The sequence below is a fragment of the Scomber scombrus genome, chromosome 11 (genome assembly GCF_963691925.1).
Source record: "Scomber scombrus chromosome 11, fScoSco1.1, whole genome shotgun sequence".
Taxonomy (NCBI): Eukaryota; Metazoa; Chordata; class Actinopteri; order Scombriformes; family Scombridae; genus Scomber; species Scomber scombrus.
Genome location: NC_084980.1, coordinates 20,446,383 through 20,466,647, shown reverse-complemented (window position 1 = coordinate 20,466,647; position 20,265 = coordinate 20,446,383). Strand labels below are relative to the sequence as shown.

The window sequence follows — 20,265 nt, the reverse complement described above, 5'->3', positions numbered from 1 at the left end:
TTACTGACATCAAGTTAAACAGCAGCGTGACTGTCTGGCTGCTGTCTTTGGTTAATGCTTGTTTATACAAATAGCCTTGTTATCACACTTCTGCTTCTGCTATGGTTTGAACATGTTAACTTGATGCTATCAAAAGATTGCAGAAACACTTTTGTGTTTGATTTTGTCCTGGTTCAATAGCAGCAGTCATGGTTGATAGTGAATTTTCCATGTATGCAGTGCTGCACACAGTGTAGTGCAGGTAAGCAAATATGCAATGTAATATATTTAGATATGTGAGTTGAGAAGCCTGATGGCCTAGTGCTGTCCTTAAATCTGGTGGTACCTAAGGCATTGCTCCTGTATCATCTACCAGACAGTAAGAAGGACAACAGTTTGGAGTAAATAGAGTTTGTTGTCCTCGCACCAGCACCAGCTGCTTGGTGCCTTCACCTCCTCTCTGTAGGCAGTATCATTGTTGTCCATGATGAGGCCCAGGGTGGTCGTGCTGCCAGCAAACTTAATGATGACACTAGAGCTTTACTTGGCAGCATAGTCACAAGTGAATGGGGAGTACAGGAGGGGGTATGACACAACCCTGAGGTGCTTGGGATCAGCGAGGAGGAGGTGTGGCTTCCGAATAGTCAAATATCCAGCTGCAGATGGAAGTCTTCAGTATAAGATCAAAAAGCTTAGAGACAAATTTGAGGTAATGATGGTATTGACTGCTAAGCTGTAATCAATGAAAAGCATTCTCACATAATGTATTCTCTTTGTCCAGGTGGGTAAGCGCAGTGTGTGGCTTCAATGCGATCATTGGTGGCTCTGTTTGGTGTGTATGCAAAATGAAGAGAGTCCAAGGTGTCAGAAAGGGAGGAGCAGATGTGGGTTTTGGCTAGTCGCTCTGAGTGCTTCATTATGACTGATGTCAGTGCGATACGGTGGTAGTCGTTTAAACAGAAGGCCACCAGTTTCTTGGGGACAGGAAACAATGGTGGATGCCTTGAAGGAGTGGGGAACATAGACTGAGTCAGGGAGATAATTGGTGAACAGCTCTGCCAATTGATCAGTGCACGCCCCGAGAGCCTGACCTGGGATACCATCTGGCCCCGGAGCTTTGTGGGGGTTGACCCCTGTGAAGGACTGTGTTACGTCTGCCATTTGAAGGATCAACATGGCAGCCTCATCACCCACATGTGAACATACGGCGGGCAATGTGTTGTCTGCTTCAAAACTAGTGTAAAATATACTGAGCTCGTCCAGTAGCAATGCAATAGGCCTCCTTTAAACTTTCTGCTTTTATTCATACATAAAATGAACTGAAAGTTGCAAAGCATAAGTTCCCATCAACCCATCATCTTTATGTGAACATACATACTTCAAGTAATGCATTGCATGATATTTGTATGACTCATAAAACATAACCCCCCTCCAGCATCAATTATATGTGATATAACATAACAAGAGAAGGACGATAGCGAAGACCTACTGTCTATTGTCCCACAAGTGTCAGGGCTTACATTAAACATGTTTGAGGAAGTGTACAATATGTGAGACCGATGTTATTACTAAAGCAAACCATGCACATAAAGATATATATACAGTCCCAGTGAACCTGACATGGCCATGACTGTGTAACAGTGAACTACTGTACTGAAAGTTTATTTTCTGGAAAGGATGTTTAGTCCAGAGTGTCCAAAAGAGTGCAAAGAAAAAAAACAGGGACAGAAAACAGAGTCCTAACTGCGTCACAGGTGTGATCCCAACCATTTGTAGTAGATTAACATCAAAGAAAATAAGTTTTATTCACATACTCACACAACTATATGAAGCAATTCACACAAAAGCAGGTATGATGGATACTGTCACACAGACAGACACACACACACACACACACATGAACAGAAGCATGCAGCAGATGTGTTTATTAATCTTTAGTATTTGACAAAAGAGCTTTCTGCCAAGTAACAAATAACATATTTTACTTTATTATGCCAAATCCTTCACTGTCCAGTGTTTATATAACAGCAAAGTACCATATCACTAATCAAGCCATTATGTACTTGGCTACCGTCCAACAGCTGCTAAAAGCATCATTAAAAAAAAGAAATCGCTAACTGCTTTTAATTTCTTTTCTTTTTTTTATTTACCTCAATGACATTCCTATAGGCACATGATCCAAAAGTCTGCCTAGTTTGGTCCACTCTCACTGCCAGACATTTCTGTTGAATGCTGGCAGGTAGTGACAAAAAAGTGGACACAATGGTAGGACATGTGCATTAATTAAATTAATTTAATGATATTGATGTTTAAAAGTCATTACTTGTAAATGTGAAAGATATATGTGAATATTAATGTCACTTATTCTTTTGATTCAGATCCCACTTATGCACTCACCTATCAAACAGCACCTACAAATTAGTCCTGGTATCAGAAGCTTTGTCACCTTTTCAATGGTGTACATATAAAAAATGTTGGTAAAACGTAGAGGCAGTATCTAGAACCAAAGCCGAACCAAACAGGTTTTTAACAGTTCAGGATATGGGTTGCTAAGTTCCCATAGTAGATTCTTGCACAGTGTACTTTATACACCAGCCTTGTTCATATCAATCTCATCTATTCTCCTTCTTTCTCTTTCTCCCATTTTGAAGACACAGCCTTTCACATTGGTTATGACAGAAGCTGTGGGCCACAGAAGGTATTTGAGTATTCTATAAGTAAGGTCTGTGACTCCCACTAGGACAGAGAAATGACTGGGTTAGCTTTAGATGAATGATGTGAGATGATAGACAGCTGAATGGAAAGAAAAACACATGCAGCACACAAACATACACACAGATGGCTGCCTGGCATCACATGTGAGTACACACATTCAGCATACAAAACACCAGAGGATGCCCGCAGTTTCTCTTTCACATTATTTCACACTGTGACCAAATGCTCTCTCTCTCTCTCTCTCTCTCTCTCTCTCTCTCTCTCTCTCTCTCTCTCTCTCTCTCTCTCTCTCTCTCTCTCTCTCTCTGAAATACACAAATAGAAAGATAGTTTCACTTTCCTTTGCAATCTCTCAGTCTACCTGCCTCTGTCCTAGGGTAATACCCTTTGGACAAACAGCAGGAACCAAGGTAGAGGTGGGACGGAGAGGCAGGGGGTTGGAGGAAGGGTAGATATAAACAACGAGATTAAGGAGACAATCTGCACCATAAATCTGCAATATTATCTGCTGCAGGCAGCAGGAAGGGGAAGCCTTGTGAGCTGGGCTGGCACCAAGAAAGCCATGACGTTTATGTTTTCATCTCCGCTGTTGCATCAACTTTGGATAAAAGCCAATCATTTAGACTTTGTAATCAATCTTGTGAACAGCAATACATTTAGCTCAATAATGTCTTTCTAAGGTAGGCAAAGAGGGAGAAAACAATCAGTGTGGAAGCCCTTTGCCACAGGAGAAAATGCAGCACTTGTGCATACTGTGTCCCTTTTAGGATGTCACTTCGAGATTAACAAAGAAAAAAATTATATTTGAAAGTAATTTGCCTCCTGGCGTTCAGCTATTGAGGGGTATTTCTTGGCTAGAACGGAAAATCCCTCACACTAATGTGTATTCAAACAGCTGTTTTTGGATCTGTGTGTACATAAACACACATTGGCGCTTAAGCAATGGAGTAAATGGATCCCCATTATTTTGTTGAGGAAAGCAAAGTTATAGTTTTGCTACCCCTCTTTTTGTCTTGATAAAAATATACTTATCATGGAGTCCCTACAATCAGGTGATTATATTACTTATCAATACTGTCAATCACATTCTGTCAATCCAGTGTAATATGGCTATTTTACAGGGCTGCCAACTCTCATGCACTGACTGTGAGACTATTGCAATTTACACTTTTCACACACTCTCATTGCCTGTGTTTATTTTCTTATACAGTTGAATAATAAATTCATAACCATTAACAACGCAGCCTGAAAAAAGAACAATGACAGCACACAGACAGATAAGACAGAGCAGCACAGTGCAACAGCAACACTGCAGTAGAGAGTTAATCAGACCTTGAAGATGGCCTTGTGAGTATTGAGAGTAGTAACCAAGTTTAATTCAAAGGTTTATCAAAATCATACGGTGATGTGTTGTAAGGCTATTTCATTTATATAACTTGTTTTTCCTTGTTTGACCTTGAAGATGGCCTAGCAGCCTCCAACCTACTATCATTTTAGGCTACATAATGTTTTTATAAATATAGTTTCAAATATGAAATAGCCATTCTTCTAAAATCATTTCCTGTCCTGATCCACCAAATTATATACTGTTGATGACTGCTGATAAATTCTTGGTTTTAATAGTACTGACAATCTAACTAATCTAGACTTTTTTAAAAAAGATTTATTTTTGGGTATTTTTGCTTTTATTTGATAGTAGATGGCATAGAGGCTGGCAGGGAACAGGGAGAGAGAGGGGAATGACTTGCAGCAAAGGCCTCTTGCTGGATTCAAACCAAGGACTGCACCAAGGCACTCTGCAGGTGGCTGTTTCTTGACTTAAGCGAAGAGGTTAGGTGGTGTAGAAATACAGGAAATATATTTTACATTACATTTTTTTACAATTCTGTTTTTTGCATAAAGGTATTTTGCATCCGAGAATGTGTGTCTTTATGTTTTTAGTTTGTGCATGTGTACTGATGCACAAACTGAAGGGTTTCTCTCAACACCTGTGTGGCTTAGAAAACTTTGACGCGGTGTGAATCATGCTAACTGAGGCAGTTAGCTCAGAAAAGAAAGGAGCACCTGATGTGGAGTGTAGGGGAATGAAAAGGGATAAAAGTGAACAAAAAAGAAAAAGACTGGAGGAGAAGAATGTAATTAGCCCTAGATTGGAGATTCGTTTGAGCCGGACAATTACCTCTCTAACCAGGTAGTAGGAGAGAGGAGAGGAGATGGGGTGAAAACAGGGAGAATGATGGAGCGGAGGGATCATCAGTGTAACAGTGCTTTAAGCCACAGCCAGAAAATAGAACGTGAATTCCTGCCCAACCAAAAAAATGCAGTGGTTTTATAAGACTTCTAAACCTAAAAACAACAGGTTTATTGCTACATTTGGTTGTGTTACACACACACACATTGTTGACTAAAACAGAGAAAGGCATAGATTCAAATCCAAAACCCAACAACCCCACAACTCATCACCACAACTACAAAACAATTACAGAAGAAACACTGAGTCATTTAAGGCTAGAATTGAGTTCTTAGGCTTAGTCGGCTTGTCTGTTCCCAAAGACAGACACCACTTTTATATCAAAATAGCTCTGCTGACTGAATTAGATTCACTGTCTGGCGAGATTACCCCAAACATGTACAAGAGTTTAAATATGTATGCAGCATTTGATTTAAAGGGTAATGACCCTTGAAAAATAATACTTCACATCATATTTCCTATACCTTTTGTGAAAAGATACTTCAACTTTTACAGCTTTTGCCAGTATAACTACAGGTACGCCTCACTGCAATTTTCTTTATCAACATCTTTATCAACATCTTTATTGCCAGTGTAATTTCTGCTACTTTTTGCTCAAGAGATTGTTGGGTTTTTTTTCAATGAGATATGCCTGTATTTTTTCGAGTGGCCAACTAATCCAAGCGTAAAACCGAAAACACTATAGCATTGTTGCCCCAAATTAATCATCTCCAATAAATAGCCCAATAGCCCTGGTGACTGACAAATGGTCCCAAACCACAGAGAATAGAGACAGAGAGGCTCGGGTAATGGCATCTAATGGGCTGTTTTTGAAAGGCAGCCAATGCCTGGAAGACTTGCTCCCTGATTACTGACATTAACCAAAGAGTTCAATTTTCCCTTGTGACTCTCTGTGCTCCTCTCCATTCCTCTTGCTCTTTTTTTCTCTCTCTCTGTCGATGCACCGATTTTCTTCATTCATCTGTTCCTGCTGTTGGTATTTTCATGCATATGTTATTTCAGAGAGTGAAAGTAGTGTCCTGATGATACACTATTTAGACCAAGCGTTACTAGAAATGTATTGTTTTTGTCTTCAGAGCACTTTGCCAAAAATCTGGACATTCTCCATTATGTTGTTGTCATTTTTGTGACATTCAGCATACAGTAAATTATCTCCGCTGTAGTCACCGGGATTTTAGAAATACTGATGTCCACCCAAAACCCTGATCCTTCTTCCCATGCCACAACACCAGAAATAGTCTGCAAAAAGTTTTAATTTGGATTTTTCTTAAGTTAACTATTTAATTATATTTTCTGTGGATTTTAAATATTTTTTTTAACATTTGTTAGCCAAAAAGTAGTCAAATTTGTATAATTAAGCATGTCAAATACCTATCACATGTGAGTTTTTAAATTTTAGAACGTAAATTACACCCACGTTTCTAAAATATCCAAATTCCCAGAAAAAAAAACATCCAGAGAGGACATGACCAGTGTTTTCCACTGTAGAAAATACTTGTCAGTCAGTAGAGATGTCCACTAGAGATGTTTGACACGTTTCTTTTATAGTTTGAGTTTCTGTTGGTGGCACTTTCTTTTGTTACTGCATGCAGAAGAGAAAAAGAATAATTACCTCTAGGCTTGCAGATGTTTTATAAAGCGGAAAAAACTCCTCTGTCTACTACTGGGTAATTACAGCTTTTACAATTACAACTGTCAGTTATTATTCCAATAGGTGACAGATGGTAGCAGGACACTATATTTTTCTTTATGTAAAAAATGATAGGAACATGAAAAAATTCTAATGTAGATCCAATTTAAATCAGGCAAGACAGTCACAAACTTCAGATTTTATTTGGATTTGACTGCTTGAGATTTAATTCCCTAAAGATATGACTGAAAACTTGAAATAACTCACCTATGGGAAAACACTATTAACACTGCTTTGAAATGTTGAAATTATTGTATGTGTAATTTTATCTGTCAACTTTCAAATGCATAAGACTTGTCAATGAGTTACAGTTTGCATACTGCATGTAAACAGGTGACTTTCCCTGAAGGAATTGGGACTTGATCTGAGAGTTGCTTTGGCAAAACTTCATAGTCAACTTGGACCCAACTGTCTCAACTCACTTAAGACTTGGATTGCCCTAAAAGACAGCTAAAAACAGCTTTGCAATGAAGTGCAAGCTGATGCATTCGCTGATTTATTGACTAAATAATCACCTTTGGGAGATGAAGTTTAAGTATATTGTAAGCTTTCTACGCCCAGAGACTAACGTTAGCAGAGCAGAGCAGAGAACTTCAGCAGTAACAAATGAGACCGGCTGACCAACAAACACTGCAGCATTAAACAACTTAAATCAAATCTGAAGTGTAGAAAATAACTTGGTGCTTAGTCTGTTTCACATCAAAAACTCTGCAATCGCTCAGCGTCTTGGACAGTGATGACTTTCCCCGGAGCGAACATCGCAGCAGAGATGCTGCTTTCCACTGCTGGAGACATGACGTTAATAACAACATAGCGGAGAACTCTGCCTCCCCCTCATTTTGTTATTATCATACAGGCAGGCGACTGTAAGATGCTTACAAATTAATTAATTAATTAATGCAGTTAACTTTTTAGCCAGGTTATGTTTTATGTTGTATTTCAGTGGAATAAAGGCACTAGTGAATGGTTTGCCACACAGTATACTAGAGCAAGAGACTGAAAATAGTGCCCACATTTCTATTAATTCAGAAGAGAATCGGTTTTGTATGGATAATCAGTTCTTAATTGATTCAGATACCCAAGAATCATAATTGAATCAATTTGCGAAATTCCCAAATATTCACACCCGTAGTGACCAGGTTTTAAAAAGCCAAAACAGACTCAAAACTGCTACTGAAAACATGGACAGTAGCCCTGCGTCGCTTCCAAGTCTGCGATCTGAACAAACACAGCAGCCCCTGGAGAGATAGAAAGAAGACACAAAAACTCCCACAATCACACAGACACACTCACACACACACACACACTCAAAACTGGAAAGATGACATAAGGCCATTTAAGGCTGGAGGCCTGCCTGGATCAGATGGCAGAACACTTAAAGCTTTTAAAAGCCAGGCTACAAGGAGTGACCACTATAGCATATCTACAGGGTAAAGTTAAAAGCCTGTTTCATTCAGTGCAGTATTCAGGCGCCTGTAAGGGAATACAAAGGGATCCACAAACCAGCAACATGTTTCTTTGTTGGTGAATAATCGCTGTAAGTGGTAGTGCTTTGGCGATCAATGCCTTTTTAGTAAGGAGAAAGTGTCTATTTTTATCAAACACATTTTTTATTTGACTATTCACTAAACCCCTCCCCCAAACAGGAATTGTCAAATCATAGCTTAGCAACGGTAACTAGGCACATCAGGCTTGCCAAGCTTGCAAGACTTATAGTATGATAGTGTGAGTTCAGTGTGCGTATGGCTGTGGTAGAGCAATACTTGGCATTTTGGAGGCCAGTGAATAATTTTTATTTATATATATTTTTTCCTTTCCACCACTAAAATTGAGATAGCAGTCGACTTTGCGATATCTCTTCTAACATAAGCTGCAGATGTCAGACTAACTAACTTACTCACTCCTAACGTCATGACCTAACCCAAACCAAAAGTCAGCATATTACTAGGGTACAGGTTACACAGAAAAGAGCCTGGTTCACAATGAGACAATCATTTGTGTCCTATATGATCAGAATATTGGTAACATTTGTGACTTTGTCTGCTCTTTATTGGTTTGAGGGCTAGGGTTAGGTTTAGGGTTAGCGCTACAGCAACCTCAGCCAAAAAATACATACTGTAATAAAGTATGAATAATGAAACTTAAATGTAATGTTTTGCTTGCAACCCAAACATTCAAACAAGGTGATAATAGAACAAATAAATTAATTTCTCCTTATTATACTTTTAATATTAGGTGGCGCATTTTAGCTTTAGCTTCAGTGTCTTAGCTTGATGCCATCCCTCCCTTGCATCCCTCCATCCCTCCCTCTGTGAAGAGGGCTATCGCTCCCTCCATCTGCGTGTGTGAGGGGTTGTCCTGGTGTGTCAGTAATGACAATGTCCCAGTGTTCCTCTCTGCCAATTAGCCCGGCCATAATTACACAGTCACATATGGAGCTGTCAATCACCTGGCTCCTCCACACAGGAACTCACCCACCCAGCAGAGAGAGTGAGTGAGGCAGCAACAGAGAGAGAGAGAATGAGAGTTTCCAGCAGCTAGCTCTATACCTCTCCAAACGACCACACACTGTGCCAATAAGTAGCATGAGGAGCATTTTGTTCAATTACTCTAACTGTGTGGCAATCCCACAGTTCACAGGAAAATGCCATGAAACATGAAAGCATTAGAGCGGTGCTCCAGCAACCTATATTTGTTTAGCGCTTTATTTGTGTGGTAGTTAGAATTCCCTATTTACTGCGTTAACACAATCTGAGCGAATGTATTCTCCAGACTGTTGCCAGAACAGTTGTTGATTTAACTGACTGCAGGAACAGATGCAAAATAAGTGGTGTGTTTAATGCAGAAAATCCTGTCTTGCAGTGTTATTTGAAATGTAAAGAAATGGTCTACTGAAATATTAAGTAAAAAGAAATAGCAAACATTGTGCTTTATTAAACATGTTTATCTATCATCATTTTTGAACATCTTAATTTAATCTTCTAGATCTCAGTGCAGCTTTTGACATTGTTGAATACATGATTCGCCCTTACTGCTTACACACTGGGTCAGCATTTCTGGGTCTACCCTTGATTGGCTCCATTCTTACATTTCAAACAGAAATGTGGATGTGTCAGCAGTAGTTTCACTGTTCCATTGGCAGCATAACTTCCACACCTGCAAATATTTCATGTGGGGTTCTGCAGGGTTCAGTTTGAGGTCCATTTCTTTTCTATCTTTACATGCTCCTATTAGGAAGAATCATCCAAAGTCTTTTCACTGCTACGCAGATGACACTCCGATCTACCTCCCCTTCAAATTCCCCAAATCAGGCCAATGTCACTTGATGACAAAGCTGTCTCCAAGATATTAAACTGGTTGTCTCATAATTCCCTTCAGTTAAATGGGGACAAGACAAAGATCCTACTCTCTGACTCCCCACATAATACGGCTGTTACTAACCTTAATCACCTTTCCTCTTTCATCAGAACCCAGGTGTTTTATTTAATAATGATTTCAGAATCATCATGATTTTCTTACCCCTTATAGCTTACCAGACCCCTCAGATCCTCCCACTGTGGCTTTTTTGCTGTGCACATCTGTTATGCATATGTGTCTTTATGCTTGTATTTGTATATGTCTGTCTTTGTGAATCACTTTTGTGCAAAACCTGTTTGCTTTTTAAAGTGTTTACCTACAGGATAAGCCTGGGGCTTTTCCATTGTCTCTTAACAAATATTATTCAAAGATCAAAACCAACAATGAACTGATCCTACTAACAGTGTTGCCTGTATAGCCAAAGCATGATTTATCTCATCTTTCTATGGCACTGTTTTTAACCAACTTTTAAAAAACACATTGTGTAACCTTGTTATACTGGCTGACTTGTGCCTCCATTAACATGAATATGGGCATTTTTCTGGTGCCATAAATACTCACCTGATAATTAAATTTGTATTAATCTGTTACTGAAAATAATTCAAAACAAATGTACTACTTACTTTGAGTAAAAAGTAGTATGAATATACACTATTTACTGTTTGTTTGTTTATTTAATGTTTGCTAAAACGGCAGTGGTTAGCTGTTAACAAAAATAACTGAGCCCTTTTAAAAAAAATTAAACTATATATTATTGATCCATTTTTAAATATTTATGTCTTTAGTAAAAAAGAAAGGGCTTGGGGCTGAGGGCCACAGAAAGGATAGTGAGGTCAGACCGTATTGAGAGATAGAATATGGCATTATTAGCCTTGGTATTTTCAAGGGATTCTTTTCCTGAAAATATCTGTCCAATGTCCCCAGTTTGCTTCACGATAGATAAATGTATACGGCAGTACATGTTTACAAAGCATCAGACTCGGCCTAGTTTTTGTTAAAGGCTTACCATTAGTGTATGAAAGCATTGTATGTTTAATTTGTTAAAGGCCCCTTCACAATGTGAGCTTTTGGGCTGCCTGGGATGAGAGGTGACATAATGAGAAAAATGTGGTGAATTATTTGGTTATCAATGGGTAGTCGACGGTGTGAGACAAGCATGCTAATGGCCAATTTGGAGCTTTGGCCACAATTATGATGTGCTGCTATGCTATTGACAAACTAAACTATTAGAACAGGATATGAAATGACACACATTTCATAGGTGTCATTTTTAATGAAGTTTAGTCTATGCATGCTCCTTCAGAGTGTAAGGAGCATGCGTAGAATGGCAAATATGGATGACATGATCTGATGACGTGCCACTGCTTTATACCTTTTTGTATTTACTTTGTGGTGCTACGATTCAACACACATTCATCACACAGTCTGACATGCCTCAAATTTATATCATGCATTCTGACACAGATTGTGACCAATATTTAATTAGAGCCATCTCACACAGTCTGACACGTAATGACCTTACACAGTCATCACACAGTCTGAAGGCACCTTAAGATTATTCTTAAGGTTTACTATCTGATACTATCTTATCTTTGAGCTGGGACGTTTAACCTCTGACTACAAAAGCATCTGGTCAGTTTCATTTTTAAATTAGACAAAGATTGTTTTGTCATTTGCTCAAATGTCAATTTTACAGATTAGCAAGGTCTCTTCGGTCCTAAAGCCATGAATTATGCTCAGGGAGTCAGAAATAAATTATCACTGAAAAGAATAATGGACACTGCTGACGTGTTTCAGATCAATACAGAAACATCTTTAACAAATGATACTTAAATCAACATTAGCCACTCATCCAGTGGCATTAATTAATCCTTGCTTTCGAGGCGTGCACATAAATGCATTTGAGTCCCAGTTAATAGCAAGCCTGATTTCCCATGAGCATCTCCAACAGAAATAAACAAATGAAAGTTTCATACTGTTGTAGATAACATGGCACTTGAGTTATTCATCAAGCTTTCAAGTTCAGTGAGTTGTCTACAGTTCCCAAACAACTATGTCCTCATAATTTCTATCCAACAGAGCGCCAGTTATCTGCTAATGATGATGAGTTGACACTTGAATGAACACATGAGAAAAAGAGGAGAAAGGGAGTGGAAGAAAGAGTATTTGCGAATGCATACAAGTGTGACAAGGTGTGTTTGACTGGTTCAGCTCGCCCTCAGGAAGGAAGTTGGATGAACAGAGGGAATAATAATCATAACAACCACAGCAGTAGTACAACAGCTTTAATTCAAATTGCACTTTCATAGTTACAAAGTGTTTTACATAGTGCAAGGCAAGCAACAATGAATAATAAAGACAGAAAAAAAGAAGAAGAGTTGAGAAGAGATGGAGATGAATAGGGATGAAGGATGACAGGATGGAGAAGGGGAATGATGAGAAGGAGGAGGTCCAGAGTCCCAGCAGCGAGTCTTACCTCTGGGACGTCTTCTTATACTTCCGCCTGTCAGAGAAAACAAATATTAAGAATAGTAAGGCATTGATTGAAATGTTACTCTCTTAATCAATGTTGAATTGACACTGAGCCTCATGCAAGAAACACTTGTACAAACGGATATTATCACTAGCATATGTGAATTAAGAGAATTTGTTTCATTCAAAATGTATTTAAAATGTTCTCTTATGGATGAATGAATTAACATATCAGTCTGCCTTTGTTTAGAGGGTAATAATATAGCCTTTCACTAAAGAATCATGATGCTATAATCTGGATGAATTTTGGAGTTTAAATATGACACTGAGAAGAACTCAAATAAAATATATACCACAAATAAATCCAAAGCTAAATTAATATTACATTCACCGTATCATTGTCATCATCGCTGGACAGTTAACAGAGAGATATGCTAGATCTTATGATTTTTACTGGTTTGTTTTGGCACAGCATTTTATACAGCTGAGTGGCTGTTCTCCCGCTCTGACAGCTGCCTCAGGGTCTTTATGCAGGTTGCTGTCCAGGATCATCCTCCATTGCAGTAACATCACCTGCTGTATAATACTTTCTGGTCCATCTCTGTGACTGTCATCTCTCCTTGACAGACTCTCATTTAAATCGTGGACCCCTTTGGATTTAGAATGACTTTTTTTGCATCTAATTTAAAATGATTCCTTTTTCATTTCTCTCAAAGTGCAGAGCTGCTCTGAATACACAGCGTAGCAGGCCTGTAATTCCACTATTGACACGGCTAGATATGTTATGTTATTGTTCGCAGATCTCCAACAGTTTTTTAACAACTTTCTTAATAAAATGTCAGTCACCGCAGTTATAATATTTTGTTTTGTACACACACACAATAACTTCAGCCGAGAAAGTAAACGCTTACAATCATGAGGGATTTAAGAGGTGTAATAATATGCAAACACACACACGCACACGCCACTCCACCCCTGACATCCCACCTACTTTACTTTTACACACAGATGCACACACCAGGAGCCTACACATTAAAACACACCTACTATCACTTACCCTAACATTTGGCCTTAAACACACCCACACCTCCATGAAGAGATAACAGCGTGCCTCTAAAAGCTGAATTCATACACACACTTAAGGCACTCATAATAGAGAGAGAGAGTGGATTGTGGGGGGGGTTAAACTCCAGATGTGGATTTAAATTCCAGTCAGGCAGAATTCACACCACTTAGCTTGATTTGTTTCTCAATCGTTTTCTGTATCAATCTTTCCTGGAGCTCAGTGTGAAACTGCAAGCTAAGAAATATTAAGAGCTCCCTCAAGACTAGTGTGTGTGTGTGTGTGTGTGTGTGTGTGTGTGTGTGTGTGGTGTGGGGGGGGGGGGGGGGTCGTCTTTACATTCAATCAATCATTTGGGGTCCATCAAGTGATTAAGATTAGACAGACAGAGCACAGATAACAAAACCACATGAGACGCAGCAGATAAGGATAAATAACAAAAAGGAAATCAGAAGGTCAAGGAGAAGCAGCAGTATTGATATTTCCTACTCTCTTCACCTCCTCACCGATCCTTTAACCCACCTTTTTGCCCCTTCCCCCCACTCATTGAGCTTGCTTTGCCTCCACATTTGTGTATTCGTCAACAACACAGAGCTTCTTCTAATTAGATGGCTTTAATGCAATGTCCTCGGCATAATGAGGATGTGGGTTGAAAGGGATCATGGAAATTTCAGGAATTATTGTAATTATAAAGGTCACGGTGAAGTTATTAAGCAAACTTCCTGACAAAGTTATTCTGGGGGGTATTTCTAGATTACTTCTTGTTTCATGCTTATTTTATTTTGACTCAGACCTAAGAAATCAGGTCATCTGGCCAGCCTAATCCTTGGGCCAAATCTAAGTTGACCTTCCCTTAAGAAAGCTTTCTGTGATGAACTGTTGATCAAGTGATTAAATAATTCATTGATTTCCATTAATCAGTGGGTGACAGAGAGGTCGTTCTGTCGCGCTGATCTAATTTATTAATGGAAATCTATTTGAATCCATTCACCGATGCAAAAACATACAGGGGCAATTTGTCAGAGGGAAGTAATAAAACATAACATGCTGTTCATGCCTTGATCAGTGGATGTCACGAGGCTTATACGTCACTGACGGTTGAGCAGTGGGGAAACTGTCCAAAGTAAATGCTCTCACTGTCTATCCATGGATGATGGGTGCACTCTGTGGAGTACGCAGTGCCAGAGAGAGGGCTGTGATAGCCATCCAGCGCACTTACACACTCACACTAATCATACAGCTGCCAAACAAATCTCCCAGGATGGTGGTTCCCATCCTTTTTCCCCCTATTCTATCATTGAGTAAACTGACGACTCTTAACAAAGTGACATATTTTATGGATATTTTAAATTATATTCAGTGTATAACAATATCGGCACAGAAACACTAATAAGCTGTACAATTTACCCTAATATTCAATGCAGTAACTTTAGGACATTTGTGTAAAACAAGCAATTTGGATGAATTTTGAGCAGTATATTTAAGTGCATTAGAAAAGTGTTGCCTTATATTTTTTATGAATATAAGGCAAAATTTATATTCATAAAAGTATTGCCATATTTTTATTTCATACTTTTCTAATGCAGGACGGAGCTATTTAACAGAGCGTGAAGGTTTTGTGGATATAGCTAGTATTCATGTCTATACAATGCCCTCATATCCAGGTTAATATCTTTAATAACAATGAAAACTTTATAAAAGAACATTTACATTTAGTAGTTTCCTTGATGAAATTAATAAAATGCTCAGATATACTATATATTTAAAAAAGAAAACGTTTTTCTTACACCCCTTAAAATCAAGAAAACCTCATGACCTCCCTGTGAAGCTTTGTCGACCCCTAGTGGGGGCCGCAACCCCCAGGTTGGGAATCAGTGTCCTATAGGACATACAGTAAATGTCACCAAGCCAACACATACACACTCAAACATACATCCAATCCATATCATCCACACAAGCTCATGCGCAAGGTCACACGCACGCACACACACGCACACACACGCACACACACACACACACACACACACACACACACACACTGACAAACCCTCTCTATTAAACATACACAGTGTGAACCGTCAACATCTGTGGGGGCTGCCTGTCAGCTGGAGCTCCCTCTCTTCATACAGAGGCTCTTTGTGAGATTAAAGGCTAACGTGATCCCTGACACGCAACAGGAGCCCTCAGAGCACCCAGTAGACTGCAGTGTAGCCATGATGGAAAAGAAAATTGAAAAAAAAGAGGCCCAGGTCCCCATTACGTTTACCTGACATGCTATCTATCAAATATCCAAAAAGACAGGTGGTTATAATAGTGAATTTATGACAGTGACCAAATGAAAGAGACAATGAAGGAAACATCCAAGGAAACTAAATGTGGCAGAGGGTGATAGTTGGGAGACCCACATTTTGGTATTTTGACACAGGAGAGAGCAAAACCGTGACTAATCATGTAACAAAGGATATGTTTAAACACAAAAATAACCAAAAAATAATTAGAGGGATGTGAGAGGAAAGGAGAGGAGAGTCGGTGAAAGAAGGCTGATTGCTTGACTGCAGAAACACGTCAACACACAGCCACATGCGCGGTTCTGCACTCGTCTGTGGTGCAGGAGGAAAAAAGCTGCATTTCATTCAGACCTCCAGCTGTTACATTAGGGTCTTTCTTTAAGACAACCCTCCTATAGCAACCCCACTGTCTCCTCCCCCTGCTGAGGAAGGATGATGAGAACTAAAAGTGGATAAAAGATAATTTCCACTTCAACTTGCATGTATGTACAGTGCGCTGGGCTTTCTGCGGTCATAGAGGTGTTGATTGGTTGCTGGAAGTGAGAAAGTGATATTATAATAGTGAGGTTTAAAATAAGCTTGGGGAAATGTAAAATGTGAAGCTCTGGGAGGTCTTTGTGTTATCGAAAGAGGATTAGCATGAGTGTATAGCAGGCGAACACAAGTGAGGAGATGAACAAGGAAAACAAAAGAAGCAAACAGAAACGAGGCTCAGCTTCACTTGACTCACCCAAAAATACACTCATTCAATTATTCAAGTCCAAAATCACTGTATTCGTGCGTCAGAATTTTACAACAGGTGTTTACTGTACGTTTCACCAAACATGCAACAAACAAGTAAAGGCATCAGCATCTGGTTCGTCAGAAGAATACCAACAAACTGCCATCATTTACTTGTCCCTTTAAAAACATTTGGTGCACTGAAGAAAAGAACTTTCTAGTGACCTAAATAAGGATATTTTGCATCAAGGCTTCAAAAGTGTGAGCGCTTTTCTTCGGCTCTGATGTGCATTCCTTTTATTCCTTTCTCTCTGATAAAGTAAATAAAACATTCTAAGTTGTAAGCTTAGAGCTTTTTGGCTTGAGAGATTCCAAACTATCTGCGCATTCTTCTTTCTTCTTCTTATAGCAGCCTATCTTTCATAAATAAGCCAGGCTTTTCTTATGACACTCTTTCCTGTGTCTTCAATTAAGCTTTTTAAGACCAATTTTAACAGATAAATCCATGCATAATTATTAACAGCTTAAGTGATACACAAATGCCACTCACACAGACTCACACACACACACACACATACACACACACAACATTGTTTCACACACTTGTTGAAAACAGTTAAAGTGAATATACTTACAATCCCCGGAGCCTGAGCCAAATCTTTTCAATTTGTTCTGGCTGGAGGTACTTTAGGGCCGTGCTTTCAAACTCCTCGATCTCTTTGGTGGGAGACTCCATGTCAAATATTCACAGAGTTCAGGATGTGCCAACAGGAGATCAAAGAAAAGAAAAAAAGTTTAATCCCTCTTAAGTGTGAATGGTGAGGAAGACGTAACACCGAGCAGAGAGAGGTTGTGGTGGAACCCAGGACGTGACCGAGGTTTCCTCTTTCTTCACATTTGCACCCACAGCTGCGACAAACCGGCTGTCATCCTTCCGTTTCCTTTCTTTTCTCTCCCTTCTTTTGTTTATGTTAAGAGTGTGTATGACTGAAACTCAAAAACACTCAGTGTGTGCAGTGCAGTGCTCCAGCTGCTGTGACAGTCGTGAAACAGCCTCAATGTACCTCTCTCCTTTCTCCCTGTCTGTCTCTCTCATTCGTTCACTTCTCTCCTGTGTGAGCACAGGGGTCCTGAAGCCGTGCCATGCTCTCCCAGCAACAACGGGATGCAGACGGCAGGGCAGCGCAATCCGGGATTAACGCTCACTGCCGAGCTCTCCACACAAGAGGGAGGGAGGAGAAACACCACCAGTTAAAGAGAGGGAGGAGTCTATCTGATAATGAGAAACCATGTTATGTTTCATCCACTGGAAACTAGGGGGAAGAGAGGGAAGAGAGGGAGGGGAACGAGTGGGGATGCAGAGAAACAGGAGCAACAGAACAGGAGAACAGATGATGAAGGTATGAATGTCCTGGATTACTGTAAGACATTTATGGTTGAAAATGAGATTAAACCAAAAGGCCCTTTTCTCAACAATGACACAGCCTTTTCCTTCTTTTTCACCCTGTAATTTAGATACTTTTACAAGCAGTTGCTTATTTCATCAGTAGGATTTAAAGGGATGAAAACATTCAGTGCAAATGCAACAGCTTTAGATCTGCAATGTATTTGTTTGAGAATGTAGATAATACATTCATTGTACAACATATTAAATGTCATGCCAGGCAGGATTAAATAGTACACACACAGTGCATTGACACTGATTTGACTGAGATTACACTGATCCATTGAGTGTATTCAGGCCATATTCCCCCCCCCCCCCCCAATACAAGCACTGTAATACATAAAAATCACGTTTCTCTTTTTCTCTTTCTCTTTCTCTCTCACTCACTGCATATACAGTACCAGTCAAAAGTTTAGACACACCTTCCCGTTCACTGTAGCACAGGAGAGCATAGTGTCCAGATGCCACATTGCTGTCCTCTGAGGCTTCATGGGCAAAAATGTCCTTTCCGATTCATTTGAGATTTGCAGATAATGTGGTGGTTAGCAGCGCAGTATTAAATGTGAGACAGTTTTATGAGACTCGCAGCCATATAACCCATCAGCACACACTGGCTTCTGCATATATTATCTGTTATATTTCATCTACAATGAAAGCTGCATCAGTAATTACATAATTACACAAATGTAACTGCTGAGTACTCCTATTTTCTGCTTTCTTTTTCATATATATATATATATTTTCTTTCTATTACATTTTCCCACATTTTTCACTGATATTTCAGCATCTTAAGTTTCCTGCCACTCTGCCTGACAAGAGATATAACATTATATATTATATGTATATAAACTGAAGTATATTCTATTCAAAACTTTTTAAGCCTTTTCCACTGCTTCTCCATGTTCCTCTCTTCAGCTACTGTAGCTCATAGCTCACTAAAAATCTAGTAAAGACCCCCAACAACATAGAGCTCCATCTTTTCATTTTCTGCAAGTCCAAAACTTGCACAGATTACTCAACCCAGAGCCGCCCTCCCTCCTTTCTCCAAGCCCCCTACCACACTCTCAGGTCTTTCAATTACTTGATGCAGGATGCAGAGATAATGCCAGGGCGCCACCTCAAAGAGGCTCCTGCTTTCATCTGCCGAGATGGGTCCTCCGTGAGGAGGGAGGAGAGAGGTTTGCCTGAATGCCATGAAGCCTGCTGATGTTCTCTTCAAAGGCGCACTTGTCTCTTTCTCCCACTCTATCTTCGGCTTTCAGTTTCTTTCTCTTTCTGGCTGCCTTTCTGCAATGCACTCTTCATCACAGTTTTTTCCCCCTTCTTTTTTGTGGAGGTGTGGCCCCCAGGAGAGCCAAAGCCACAGACAGAGTCGACAGGTCAACTTGAGGGGAAACCACAACAGTGACTTCACATTTCACTGCTTGCTGTTCACAGCTTTACACCCCAGGGACTTGATGTACCGTGTCATCATGTGTAAGTGTGACGCTGAACAAGGTCGAGCCTGGTGAGAAACGTTCTGTCAGTAGCACTGCAGAGACTATGAAGGTCAGTTTCAGCTGCATTGCACTCAGAGTCAAGTGTTTATGCAAAAAAGTGAAAGTACACAATGTTGACTAAAGGACTAAAGTAGCATTAGAAAGAAGTTTACAGTAGCTCTTAGACACCGACCTCCATCCTTAACTTCCTGCACTGGCTCTGGATGTTGGCTTTGGACTCATCCCCATCTGTACTTGTTAAATATTATCTAATTAAATAAGTAATATCTCACTGAGAAATTGATGATAATAGATCAGTTATTGCCTGTGATGTGGATCTCTCAGTGACATTTGACTGCATGACATCTTTCATTACAAGCTCTGTGATTATCTCAGAACATTGGGTTTCTAATATTGTACTAGAGGGTTAAAGTGAAAGTATTTATAACAATCTAAATTTGCAGGGGGGAAAAAAAGTTCTCTGATGCATAAAATAGCAGGATCAAGAATGCAGCCGTGTTGAGGGAGATGGGGCCTGAAGCCTTTACACCCAAGGAATCTCACAATATACTTTAATTACATTGCCAGCTGATGAATGAAACACCTTGCGGGGGAGGGGGGAAGCACAACTGTGGCAGTGTGGCTTATTTGGACCACTGGATCGCAAGAGGACACAAGACAACAATGTTGAGCATGCGATGAAATATTAGGAATACGCAGAGGTCTGTTGCTTGCTTCTCATTTACAAATTATATGTTGTTGTTGCCAGGGAATCTGACCGTGAAAATGGAGAGTAATTAGCCATCGG

At 39.7% G+C, this 20,265-nt stretch overlaps 1 protein-coding gene across 1 annotated transcript in view; it reads right to left on the bottom strand.

Moving 5' to 3' along the window:
• Nucleotides 1–20,265, bottom strand: part of pde1cb (phosphodiesterase 1C, calmodulin-dependent b) — a 103,558-nt gene that overhangs the window by 52,881 nt on the left and 30,412 nt on the right. The window contains exon 5 of the mRNA XM_062428229.1: nucleotides 12,469–12,495. Within this exon, the coding sequence (XP_062284213.1) occupies nucleotides 12,469–12,495 (27 nt within the window). The remainder of the gene's footprint in view (nucleotides 1–12,468; nucleotides 12,496–20,265) is intronic.